Consider the following 12,674-nt stretch of genomic DNA (forward strand, 5'->3'; position numbering starts at 1 on the left):
ATTTGTTTTGCTCTGAATATACATTGAGATGCTGGAAATATGAAATAAAAACAAAAAGTGCTGTAAATACTCAGCAGGTCTGGGCAGCATCTGTGGAGAGTGAAGCAGAGTTAACATTTCCGATCAGTGATCTTTCATCAGAACTTTCTGAAATGTTATCTCTGCCACTCTCTCCACAGATGCTGCCAGACCTGCTGAATATTTACAGCATTTTTTGCTTTTATTATTATTGAGAAATATCATTTGTTCAAATTTACAAAAATCTCAAGCTCAATCTGAGTATATTGTACCTACCTTGCACCATTTAAAAACCTCTAGGCTTCAGATTTGTAGTTCAGTTCAGGGTGTTTTAATGAAAAGTTTTATTTGCATATTCCTCATCTTCTACTCTCATTGTAGTGTTGATCTTTACCCTTTTTTCAGATATCACTCTTATAGAGGTACCTTTAAACTTGTTCTCTTATAAGATACCAAAAGAAGTTCATTATTCATAATATTATTTGGCCTAGCTGTCTTTAAAACAAAAATAATGATTTGTCGTAGCATCAATTTTTTTTTAATGAGAAGCACATCACTTTCTTAGGGTGAATCTGGAAAACCTGGAGCAACAGGCGAACCTGGTTCTAAGGGCGAATCCGTAAGTCTTATCATTTTATCCCTTTTAGTGTGAACAATGAAAATAAATTAAATGACCAAACTCTTACATTGGGGGTCATTTTTAACTATAGCATTCAATTAATAGTTTTAATTAACTTTCCAGTTTGTGCAAATCTTAATAGTTATGCCAACTAACTGCATTATTAAGTGGTGATTGATAGAGTAATTCTGCCTTTTTCAACATGCCTTTTTATTAATCTAAAATCCTTTGTAGTAACAACAGAAAATATTCACATATAAAGAAGTATAAGCTGCTTCAAATCTAGTAATCTATTTTCCTTTTGTACGGGGGACTGTGGAAGGCAAAGTTTGTATGCCCTCATACTTAATATAACACAAATACCAGGTGAGGTTCATTGCAATGGAAGAGGATCCAATATCTGCTGTTACATTGGCTGAAGAAGAGAGCAATATATGCATGTTGTTCAATTTCTATTCATCTGTAAAAGGTATACTAAATTGCCAAGATCTAATTCATACTTTAAGCATGTATCTTTATCTTCTTGCTAGGGCACACCTGGAAGTCCAGGTTTCCCTGGCCCTGCTGGTGACGAAGGTAAAAGAGGTCCACCCGGTGAAGCAGGGCCAGCCGGTCCAAATGGTTCTCCTGGCGAGAGAGTAAGATGGAACCTATATCATATAGAGAAAAAAGAAACAACAACCATGCTTTGGAAGATATACAGCAGTTGATAAATAAGTATAGACCACTATGTAGCATTAGTACAATGGGAGATTTCTATGTGAATATCTACTCTCATAAAATAGACAACATTGCATAACTACTGTACATTAGTAAAAATTACAAGGAGAGATTACACCAATCAGGATTGTATTCCCTAGAATTTAGAAGATTAAGGGGTGATTTGGTCAAAGTTTTCAAGATATTAAACAAAATGATAAGGTATATAGAGAGAAATTATTTCTGTTGGTTGGGGAAAGCAGGACTGGGGGCATAGCCTATTAATTAGAGCCTGGCCTTTCAAGAATGAAGTTAGGAAACACTTCTACACATAAAGGATGGTAGGAGTTTGGAACTCTCTTCTCCAAATAGCAATTGATGCCAGTTCAATTCTTAATTTTAAATCTGAGATTGATAGATTTCTGTTAACCAGGGTATTAAGGGATATGGGGCAAAGACAGGTATATGAAGTTAGGGCACAGATCAGCCATAATCTCATTGATTGGTAGAACAGGATCCAAGAGGCTAAATGGTCTACACCTGTTCCTATGTTCCTATGGTATTGTGGTCTTCATTTCTTAAAAAGGATACATCCGTGAGCTTATTGTGTCGTGGAGAAGCTGGCTTGAAAATGAAGTAGAATGGAGGCAGGGCTACAACATTGGTCCACTAATACCTCTGTTTACCTATCTTTTCTTCACATCCCTTGATACCCTTACCCAACATGAATCTAGCAATCTCAGTCTTGAAAATTTCAATTGACACATCATACGCAGTCTTTTGGGGAGTGAATTCCAGATTTCCGCTACTGTGTGTGACCAAGTTCTTCCTGATTTCATTCCTAAATAGCTGAGATCTAGTTATATTATGTCCTCTTGTTCTGAATTTCCCCACCAAAGGAAATAGTTTATCTGAATCTACTTTATCAAATCCTTATATCTTTTCAAAGATCTCATTAGATCATCCTTCAACCTTCTAAAATTTAAGGAATACAAGTCACAGGCATGTAACCTGTCCTCACAATATAACACTTTAAACCCTGATATCAATTTGTTGAATCTGCTCTGCACCCCTTGCAAGGGATTTCCTGAGATTTAGTGCCCAAAGCTTCCATAGACACTCCCACGCTTGTCCCCCATGCTTGTGACCTCTACAAAACATTAAATGAGATTCATCATATATAATCTACCCTTCATCAGTCCATGCTGACTCACTTTTTTAATCAGTTGATACTTTTCCCAAGTGCTAAGTCACCCTATTTCTAATGATGCATTCCAGTAACTATTCCACAATTGATGTTATATTAATAATTTCTCTTGATATACTACTTTAAAAATTGCTGTTAGCTTTGATATCACAAAGATTTTAATATTCCTTTTTGCACCTCTTTTTTGTATCCCTTTGTTGCTTTTTATAACTCTCCCAGTCCACTGGATTACCACTTTTCCTTGCATTTGTGTAAACCTTTATTTGGCTTGATACTATCTCTTACCTTATTTGTTAACTTTGGTTACTTAACTACAAAAGTAGAGCCTTTGCCTTTTAGGAGTATGTATTTTGTATTATACCAAATACTTTGGGTGGAATTTTATGCTCTCCCTGTGGTGGGTTTGGAGGGGGGGGGAGAGCATAAATCAGATGGGATAGTGGCAGGGGAGTGACCTCACCACCATCCCACCTCTGCTAAAATTTACTCCAGGGCAGGAAGGCCTATGAACGGCCTTCCCACCCCGCTGCCAATTGAGGCCCTTTACTGGGTAATTAACCCCCAATTAAGGACCTCTTCCCACTGCAGCTGCAATTACCCATGCGACAGGCGGCCCTGTAGCCACAATGGAAGCGCGGCACAAACAATCATGTGGAGGGGCGGAAGGGGTCCCTTGTTCAAAGGCACTTAGTGCCTCAAAGAGGGACCCAGTATCGGAAAGGTGTGGGCCCGATGCAACCTCTACCCTGCGAGACCCTTGCACTCTGATCTACCTTAGGCCTGGCTCCAGCGATGCTCCTCGGCCTCTGGTAGGTTCAGCTACAGCAGCAGCCACTACCTCTAGGGTGGCGCTGCAGCTAATTGGCCTCTAATTGGCCGGCAGCTCTGCAAGACTGGGACTTCTGCCATTGGGGTGCTAAATCCAAGGAAGGCCCATAGTTGTCCAGTTAAGTGCCTGATTGGCAGTAAATTCAGTAGGCCTTCCATACAAGAGCCGGCACGAGGACCTCGGCATCGGTTCCCCCGATGTCAAGACACCCGCAGCCAGCATAAAACTCCCCTGTTTGTATTATCCCAAATCTTAATGGTAGTGCAATTAATTACTTATAGCTAATGAGTTCTTTGTAGATCCCTCTCATTCAGTAACATCAATGGTTAGACTTAAGTTATTTTAAAAATCAACAGTTTTGCAATACTGGTAGTCTGACTTTCTGTTCCTGTTTCTAGGGGACTCCTGGTACAAGAGGAGCTCCGGGTGTAAGCGGCCTTCGTGGTGAAAAGGTCAGAAGATCTTGTCATATCTAAATTCAGCTTTAATAAATGTTGACAGTTCTTTTCCTCATTTTTAATTAGATGACTGTTTCAAAAGTACTTAATTATGTACTTTATGGTAATAGGGTCCTGCAGGAGAAGCTGGTCCACCTGGTCCTCTTGGGCCCAGAGGTACTAATGGTAAATCAGGTCGTCCAGGAGATGCTGGTATTCCTGGCCAAAGAGTAAGGAACAGAATTTCTTTCAAGAATTAATAGAAAAAAATTATTGGAAAATTAGTGTTAATAACAATGTATTTTACTCATTTAATTTCCAGTTGCCTTTCTTTGCTTTAGGGACTTACAGGAAACCCAGGGAACCCTGGTCCTGATGGTAAACCTGGACGACAGGTACTTTTCAAAAACGACATTCATGGATAAAGAATGTTATTTCCCTCTTTTTTTGTGCAAAATAAACATCTGAATAAAGTCTGCAAGAGAAAGCTTAATTTCCTCTTTTGTTTGTTATTAATGTAAATATTGAAATCACCCAGCAGAATGTTATCTGTCAGAAAGTACAGTCATTATAATTGGCTCACATCTATCAAGCAACATTAGCCAATAGAGAATGATGCATTCATAAATCACTGACGCTACTAGTAAAATGGAAGGAAAAGTTTGTGCTAGTAAAAAGTTTTCATAACCTCATTAACTGCTCAGAACATGCACATTTTCGTTCATGTAAATATGCATAGCCCTGCACCCACCACGACCTTTCAGTTCAACTCTCAATGACAACTATCAGCTGGCGCTCAATGACATAAATTGTCTGACTTGCCAGCTGAATCAATTTTACATTCTTCCATACCACGGCTTCCAAAGCTATCCCTGAAAAAGAACTTCCCCATCGCTACATTAAGGATAGTTGACATATTGGAAGTTGCAGCTAACAAACCAGTCATTGTTACATGGAGAGAAAATGAAGAATAAATGTTAGTTTCAGGAATAAGAATAAAGGAATTAATGAATGACTCAAACACTGATGTAAAATGTGTGACGAGATACCCATCATTTATTTTATGTGGGCTTTCATCAGAGGACTCAGCTGATTGTTGTCATGGTGGATTACACTAAGCATGTTATGGTGGTGGCAGGTAATGAAGTGAAGTGATGGCTAATTGCAGCCAGCACATCACACCAGAAGGGAGCGCAGATTGCAGATAATATACTGCAAGGCTGCTCTGCATTCTTGTCTAGTGAGGTTCCAAATCGATAGCAGAGTCTGTCAAAGTTACCCCTTTTATTCTGCCGTAGAAGCATAATAATGTTACAGTCAAATTAATTTGCCTATGTGTGACCTCCGTATTTCGCAACAGGCAGATTTAAATACTGCAAGCATGTCCTAGCTTCTGAGATGGGAATGAGGAGGGGCTCTGGTGATAATTGTAAAAGCCAATACATTTTAAGTCCACATTATTTGGCAATTGCCGTGATTCTAAACATACATATCAGCTTGTTTTCTGGTTTTGTAGTTTACCAGCTACTATAATGTGTAAATGGTGATTATCTCTGTTGAATTGTTATGCACAGTGATATTTACACTTATTTGGAAATTTTCACCTTTATCTCTGCTTTGTCTGTTGGTATAGACTGATTTACCACCACCCCCCCCCCCCCACCCCCGGCACAGTTGCATATGTTTATGTGCGTGGGGAGGTAGGGTGATTGTGGGATGAATTTTATTCTTTATCAAATCATCTCATTTTTATCAACAGGGTCTTTCTGGAGATCGGGGTCCTTCAGGTCCACCTGGTTCAACTGGACAAAGAGGATCACCAGGTGTTATGGGTTTCCCTGGGCCAAGGGGCAATGATGTAAGTGTAATTCATCCATAAAACATGTAAGTTTCCATTGGTGTAGTTGGATTCCGTGCTTTGTTACATTCAGGATGTCCTGATGTGCAATTGACAACATAACTTTGGAGTTAGGTTAACAATCTGGCTGAAACCAATTGGGATGTGAACACTTTTAGATGGTGGAAATCTATTCCAGTACAAAGTCGAGTTTTCATATGTCTCCAAGCAGTCAACTGTGCCTCACGTGGTCTTTTAACAATTAGTATGGAATCCTTTAACATTGGCAAAAAACTGACAAGTGGACATTGCTGCTTGATGAAAGAACAGGAGAGTGGAACTAGTTGGATAGTTCTTTCAAAGAACCAGCACAGGCATGATGGGCCAAATCGTCTCTTTCTGTGTAGTAAGATTCTATGATTGTCTCTCCTAATATTAAAACTTAGCCATCCAGGAAGCAGAACAGAAACATATGCACAGGGCTCTGAACATAAAATATTCAGGAAATTGTTGCAAATTATCAATGATTCAAGCAATAATTAAATGTGATTTTCTTCCTCCCGCCCCTCCCCCACAAGGGACAACCTGGTAAAGGTGGTGCAAAAGGACCTCCAGGTGGACCTGGTCTACAGGTCTGTAAATATTTTGTTTAACTTTATTGAAATAAACTCTTTACCAAATGCTAATTATGCAATGCTTATTAATACATAAACTATATTGACAGGGTTTATCTGGAAAACCTGGAGTGACTGGCCGTCCAGGTGAGCCTGGCAATGCTGTGAGTATGGTTTTGAATTCACGTGTTTTGAAACAAAAATGGCTTCTCTATGTCTTAAGCATATTTTTTAAAGCTGTTCCTTAAAGATTTATTTCCATAAACAAAGGTTATATTTTGAATCTGTTGTAATAAATATTCTCTCAGCAACACTAGCAAAGCCACATTTGTGCCTGTCTCTAGTTGCCCTGAAAGGGTGATGGTGGGCTTTCTCCTGTAGTGATTATTTTTACCATTGATTGGTTTGCAAGACCACCTCAGAGCACACTAAGAGTGAACCATATACCATGGGAATTGAGTCACATATGGGTCAGATCAGGTAAGGGTATTAATGAATCAGTTGGGCTTTTACAACAATCCAGCTGCCTTCACTGTCAGTTGTCATCTGGTGCCAGCCCAAAAATTACCATAATCTCCACACAGCTGAACCAATGTTTGCCCAGAAATTGGATCACATCCAAATTAGGGTTAGAACCAGGGGCAGCTAATGCTCATATCTGAAGACACTGGCAGCAGGAACGTAGCAAATTGCTTTGCCTGCCTCATTTGCTTAATACCATCAGGCTACGGACATCAGTTGCAGCCTCAGATGCAGCTCACTGGTCGTGGATTTGGGGGTTGGGTGGTGGTGGACAGCAGCATCAGCTGGCTGAGGACCTGAGGTGAGGCCATAATGATGGGAAGGCAATCAGGAGGGGGGGACAAACGGTGGCCAGTAGCTGCTTGCAGTTTTAATGAGGAGGTCAGATAAGCAGCTGTGCCCATCCTGGCTTCATATGAGCCCAAGTTTTGTTTTCAAAATAACTTACTTTTTAGTAGTCCTCTTCGTACTCTTTAGTTAGGTTAGGAGCGAGAGGAAGCGAGGGAAACCAGCAAGAAATCTAGGAGGACCAGGCAGGTAGTGCAGGAGTCCTCTGAGTCTATCTCACTCACAAATTGGTTTTCCATTTTGGACGCTGGTGAGGGCGATGGTTCCTCAAAGGTGTATAGCAACAGCCAAGTTCGGGACACCATGGGTGGCTCAGCTGCACGGGTGGGAAGGAAGAAGAGTGGAAGAGAAATAGTGGTATGGGATTCAATAGTTAGGGGAACAGACAGGTGTTTCTGCGGCTGTAGATGTGACTCCAGGATGGTGTGTTGCCTCCCTGGTGCCAGGGTCAAAGATGTCACAGACCGGCTACAGGACATTCTTAAGGGGGAGGGTGAACAGCCAGAGGTCATGGTTCACATTAGTACCAATGACATAGGTAGAAAGAGGGATGATGTTCTGAAAGCAGATTTTAAGGAGATAAGTAAGACATTAAAAAGAAGGACCTCAGAGATAGTAATCTCCGGATTACTTCCAGTCCTACACTATGGTGAGCATAAAAATAGGAGGTTAGAGCTGATGAACTCGTGGCTGGAGACATGGTGCAGGAGGGAGGGCTTTAGATTCCTGGGGCATTGGGACAGGTTCTGGGGGAGGTGGGACCTATACAAGTTGGACAGTTTGCACCTCAATAGGGCTGTGACCATTATCATTGCTGGGAGGTTTTCTAGTGCTGTTGGGCAGGGTTTAAACAAATTTGGCAGGGGGATGGGAACCTGAGGGTATACTCAGATTGGGAAAAATCAGAAATGGAAATGGAAGGCAGAAAATTAATGAGCGAGTATGCTAGGCAGAAGAAACAAAGTATAGAAAATTTAAAAAAAGAGTTTGGCAGTGTTCCAGGGTATATACTTCAATGCAAGGAGTAGAACAAATAAAGCAGATGAGCTGAGGACACAGATAGAAACATGGCAGTATGATATCACAGCCATGAAACTATCAACGATTGTTATAAAAACCCATCTGATTCAATAATGTCCTTTAGGGAAGGAAATCTGCCATCCTTACCTGGTCTGGCCTACATGTGACTCCAGACCCACAGCAATATGGCTAACTCTTAACTAGACTCTGAACTGGCCTATGAAGCCACTCAGTTTTCAAGGGCAATTAGGGTTGAGCAACAAATGCTGGCCTTGCCAGTGATGCCCACATCCCATGAAATAATTTTTTTAAATTGAGGCTATATGGATTGAGCTTGGGACAAAAGAGGCAGTCAGAGTGCTGGTTATGTACTATATACTCCTGAACAGTCAGAGGGAAATAGAAGAGCAAATATGTAGGCAAATCTCTGAGAAGTGCAAAAACAATAAGGCAGTAATAGTAGGGGATTTTAACTACCCCAATATTAGCTGGGATAGTTTTAGTGTGAAAGAATAGAGGAAACAGAATTCTTAAGGTGCATTCAGGAGAACCTTTTTGGCTAGTATGTAACAAGTCCAACAAGAAAGGGTGTGCTTCTCGACTTGGTTTTAGGTTATGAAGCTGGGCAGGTGGACGGAGTGGCAGTGGGAGAGCATTTTGGTGGTAGTGATCATAATTCAGTTAGTTTTAACATAATTATGGAAAAGGACAGAAGAGCGAACAGGAGTCAAAGATCTAAATTGGGATAAGGCCAATTTTACTAAGCTGAGAAGTGATTTAGCAAAACTGGACTGGAAACAGCTACTTGAAGGTAAATCGGTGTCATCAGTGAAAGGCATTCAAAGGGGAGATTCAGGACGTTCAGAGTAAACATGTTCCCACAAGGAAAAAGGGTGGGACGGCCAAATCTAAAGCCCCTGGATGTCAAGGAACTTGCAGGGTATGATACGACAGAAAAGGAAAGCTTATGTCCGACACCAAGAACTCAGTACTATAGAGAGCCAACAGGAGTATAGAAAGTGGAGGGGTGAAAGCAAAGAGAGGGCATGAAAGAATATCAACAAGTAAAATCAAAGGGAATGAAGAGATGCTTTATCAATACATTAAGAGTAAGAGGATAACTAAGGAAAGGGTAGGGTCCATGAAAGACCAAAAGGTAACCTATGTGTGGAGGAAGTAGATGTGGGTATGGTTCTTAATGAATACTTTGTGCCTATTTTCACAAATGAGGGGGGGCGATGCAGACATTGTAGTGAAGGATTGGATGTGATAAACATAAGGAGAGAGGAATTATCCAGGGGATTAGCATCCTTGAAAGTGGATAAATCACCAGGGCCAGGTGAAATGTACCCCAGGCTGTTAAAAGAAGCCAAGGAGGAAATAGCTTTCATTGATACTCTTAAGTTATGGAGAATTCCATTTTTTGTTCTAGAATTAGTTTATATAGAGCTGTAATTCTCAATTATGAAAAGCATATTATTAATAACTGACCAGGAGGTGACTTAAATAAAAAGTCATTTCACTTATTGAACAGTGTAAGTTTATCGGCTTGACTTAAGCTAATGTATTTATATTGTACCTCCATTTAGGAGAAAACTAAGTGATGTGTTTTTTCTCAGGGTGCATCTGGTGCAAGAGGAGAGCCAGGTCCTCAAGGATTTCCTGGTCTGCAGGTATAACTAGTTTGGTGCATTAATAACCTTCAATAGTTAATTCAGTTATTTTGTGGGTATAACAACTGTTTTTATTCTTCAATGTATTGACAAGCTTCCTTAAAATATGACATACAATAATTGGCTTGTGCCATCCAGATTTAAGGCTTGCTATGTGTTACATGCAGGGAGACCAGATTAAGTGCACTGTCCAGCTGAAGAGGAGTCAGAGGATGGGAGATAATTGGATCTGTGCTATGGAAGGATTGTGATGTTGAAGGCCAGTGGTGTAAGGCAGAGTAGGGTGGGGCAGAGGTAAGGTCGAAAGGGTTTCAAGCCCTATTGGGAAAGGCAGAAGAGGTTTAGGTGCTGGCACAGAAAGGGGAAGTTGAGCATGGTTATAGGTTGGGGGTGAGGGGCAAAGGAGAGCATGGTTAGAGGCCAAGGGAAAGCAGGGTTAGAGCAGTGATGGAAGGGGAAGGTGCAGCAGGGTTATAGGGTGGATGGGAGCAGGAAGATACAGCAGGATTAGCAGGTGGGGGAGAGGAAGGGAAAATATGGATTGTAGAGGGTAAGATAGCAAAGAGGCAGTGAGAAGAGGAATGAAGAGGAGTAAAAGGGAGAACAAAGGAAAGGGAATCAGATAGGTGGGGAGGAAGAGGAGAGTGAGTGGGAGCTTGGAGAGGGAAGGAAAGCAGCTGAGACAAAGCCTCCTATTTAAAAATCAATAAATAAGAATTGTGTATCTCCAACTTTAAATACTAAATATGAGGCCCCAATTTCAAGAAATAAATTAATTATGCCAGGCCCCAAATTTAGCAAATAATTTTTATTGGGCTTCCAATGTAATAATAATTGATTTGAGTTGGATAGTGTGACTGGGCCCCAGAAGTGCCTGAGCATTCCAATAATGAGGAGGCTTGAGAGTGGCAACCATGGGGCAGAGAGTGTAGGGTAAGGTTAGAAGCTGGTAAGCACCAGTAAATGGAAAACAGAGGGGCAGGATTTTGTCCTTTGAGTCAGCATCCTGATGCCGGGGTCAAGTGGGGGGTCACAAACCTGCACTGTGTGGGGAACAGTCACCCAGCAGTGATTTCCCCCAAATTCGCCAATTAGTGGCCAGAGGGCAGGCTCAACATCCAATTAAGAACAGTGGGCGGGCTCTCGAGGCTGGAGAACCAATCGGAGGTCTTCCAGCACTGAAGAAGCAGCAGCTTGCGGTTCAGGTGAGAGAGAGGGAGGCCGCTCCCAATTCTGATACACCCTATTCAACTTTTTAAACCTTTAAATTTAAGTGTATTCAGCATACAGGCAACCATGTGGGGGGGTACTCCTCCATAGGGTGGCCTGCGGCTGCAGCACTGGCCAGGAAGATGTGGAGGGCCTCAAAGCCTGCCTGCAGAACTGGCCTTGCCAGTCTTCTGCCAGGAGGCCACCTCCACACAGCTGGTCTAGTCGTCGACGCGTTGAGAGGCCCGGAGACTGTATGGAAAATTCCAGTTGGCCTCTGACAATAGGCCTTAAGTGGCCTTTAAAGACCCTTAATTGGCTACCTGGAGCCTGTAGGCAGGTTTCCCTGCTGACCCCAATCCCGCCTCTGGGAAAATGGCCCGGAGGCAAGATGGAGACAGTAAACCAGCATGCCGGCCAGCAACACAACTTTTCGCGCTCTGGCCCCATTGGGAACTGAAAATCCTGCTCAGGCTCTCTGAAATGTGAGCTGAGAGAGGCATGGTAGTCCAATATGCAGGCAACACCTTTCTTGATTTAAAAAAAAGACTTAAAAAGTTTGAGTAGTGTTTTTAAGTAAAACAGTGGTGTCAGCCGAGGAGGAGAAAGTTAAGCATTTTGTCTGCGCACAGCTAATCAATGGCCAGAAACGTTGCAGTGCTACCTGGTGGTCAGAGCATGGATCTACAGTGTCACTGTCTGTCACGTTAATGAGCAAATCACATGAAAAAAGCATTGTTGGATGGGGATCACCAGATGGTGACACAATTGACACTGAAAACATCAGGCTGAATTTTGTACCTGCTGCGGGGGTCCCGACCCTTTATAAGATTACAGTCCACCTCCAAGACCTACGGCCAATCGGAGAGCCGGCAGCTCTTCAGCGTAGCAATGCCAGCGGGAACGGTAGCTACTGCTGGCAGTACAACAGGCCCAGACCAGCCAGCATGGAGGAGGCCGCGAAATGAAAGTAAGTTTGTGGGGCTCGGTGAGGCCAGTCAAGCAGACCCTAGCAAGGTGGGTGTAGGGCGGTTGGTGGGGAGAGCACAGGATCCTTTTGAGGGGGCAGCCCTTGCTACTGGGGAGGTCCTCTGTGGGCCACGGGTTGCCTGATCAGGAAGACCCTTCCCCGAGCCCACAGGGAGGGCACCAACATTTACCGCGCTGCCTGCTCATGTGGCAGAGGGCCAACACCCCCCCAGTCTCTGGTAAATACCAGTGGCAGCAGAAAGAGTCCCTTAATTTGCCACAAGGGCCTCAATTGGCCTCTGAGCGGGAAGGCTATCCTCGACCTTCCTTATCCCTGATAAAATTCCATGGTGTCAGGAAAGGGACGGGCACTCCACCCCCAGCCTTCCCTCACCATTTTATGCCCCCTCCAGCCTGTTCCTAGAGGTAAATCCAACACAACATGGAAACTATTGACGTAGGATTTTTGAATAGAAAAATGACAGGACATAGCAATTTTGCTTGGGTCTCAGTAATATAATCCTTACTAAGCTTTTCAAATTAGAAAAAATATATATATTTTGAGCTAAAATTTGGATATGGCCCAGTAGCAGGCAAGGGGATCATTATCCGCAGTTACCCCATGCCTGATTTAAGTGATGCGGGCAGTACATAATCTTCGCTAAACATGCTG

General features: G+C 42.4%; 1 protein-coding gene across 8 annotated transcripts in view; it reads left to right on the forward strand.

Moving 5' to 3' along the window:
- LOC137372132 (collagen alpha-1(III) chain-like) overlaps positions 1–12,674 on the forward strand; it is a 300,919-nt gene that overhangs the window by 182,043 nt on the left and 106,202 nt on the right. For all 8 annotated transcript variants that reach the window (XM_068035601.1, XM_068035603.1, XM_068035600.1 and 5 more), the window contains 9 exons: positions 584–637; positions 1,168–1,275; positions 3,771–3,824; positions 3,941–4,039; positions 4,151–4,204; positions 5,569–5,667; positions 6,225–6,278; positions 6,371–6,424; positions 9,770–9,823. In XM_068035601.1, the coding sequence (XP_067891702.1) occupies positions 584–637; positions 1,168–1,275; positions 3,771–3,824; positions 3,941–4,039; positions 4,151–4,204; positions 5,569–5,667; positions 6,225–6,278; positions 6,371–6,424; positions 9,770–9,823 (630 nt within the window). The remainder of the gene's footprint in view (positions 1–583; positions 638–1,167; positions 1,276–3,770; positions 3,825–3,940; positions 4,040–4,150; positions 4,205–5,568; positions 5,668–6,224; positions 6,279–6,370; positions 6,425–9,769; positions 9,824–12,674) is intronic.

This window comes from Heterodontus francisci, chromosome 7 (assembly GCF_036365525.1).
Source record: "Heterodontus francisci isolate sHetFra1 chromosome 7, sHetFra1.hap1, whole genome shotgun sequence".
In the NCBI taxonomy this organism is placed as follows: domain Eukaryota; kingdom Metazoa; phylum Chordata; class Chondrichthyes; order Heterodontiformes; family Heterodontidae; genus Heterodontus; species Heterodontus francisci.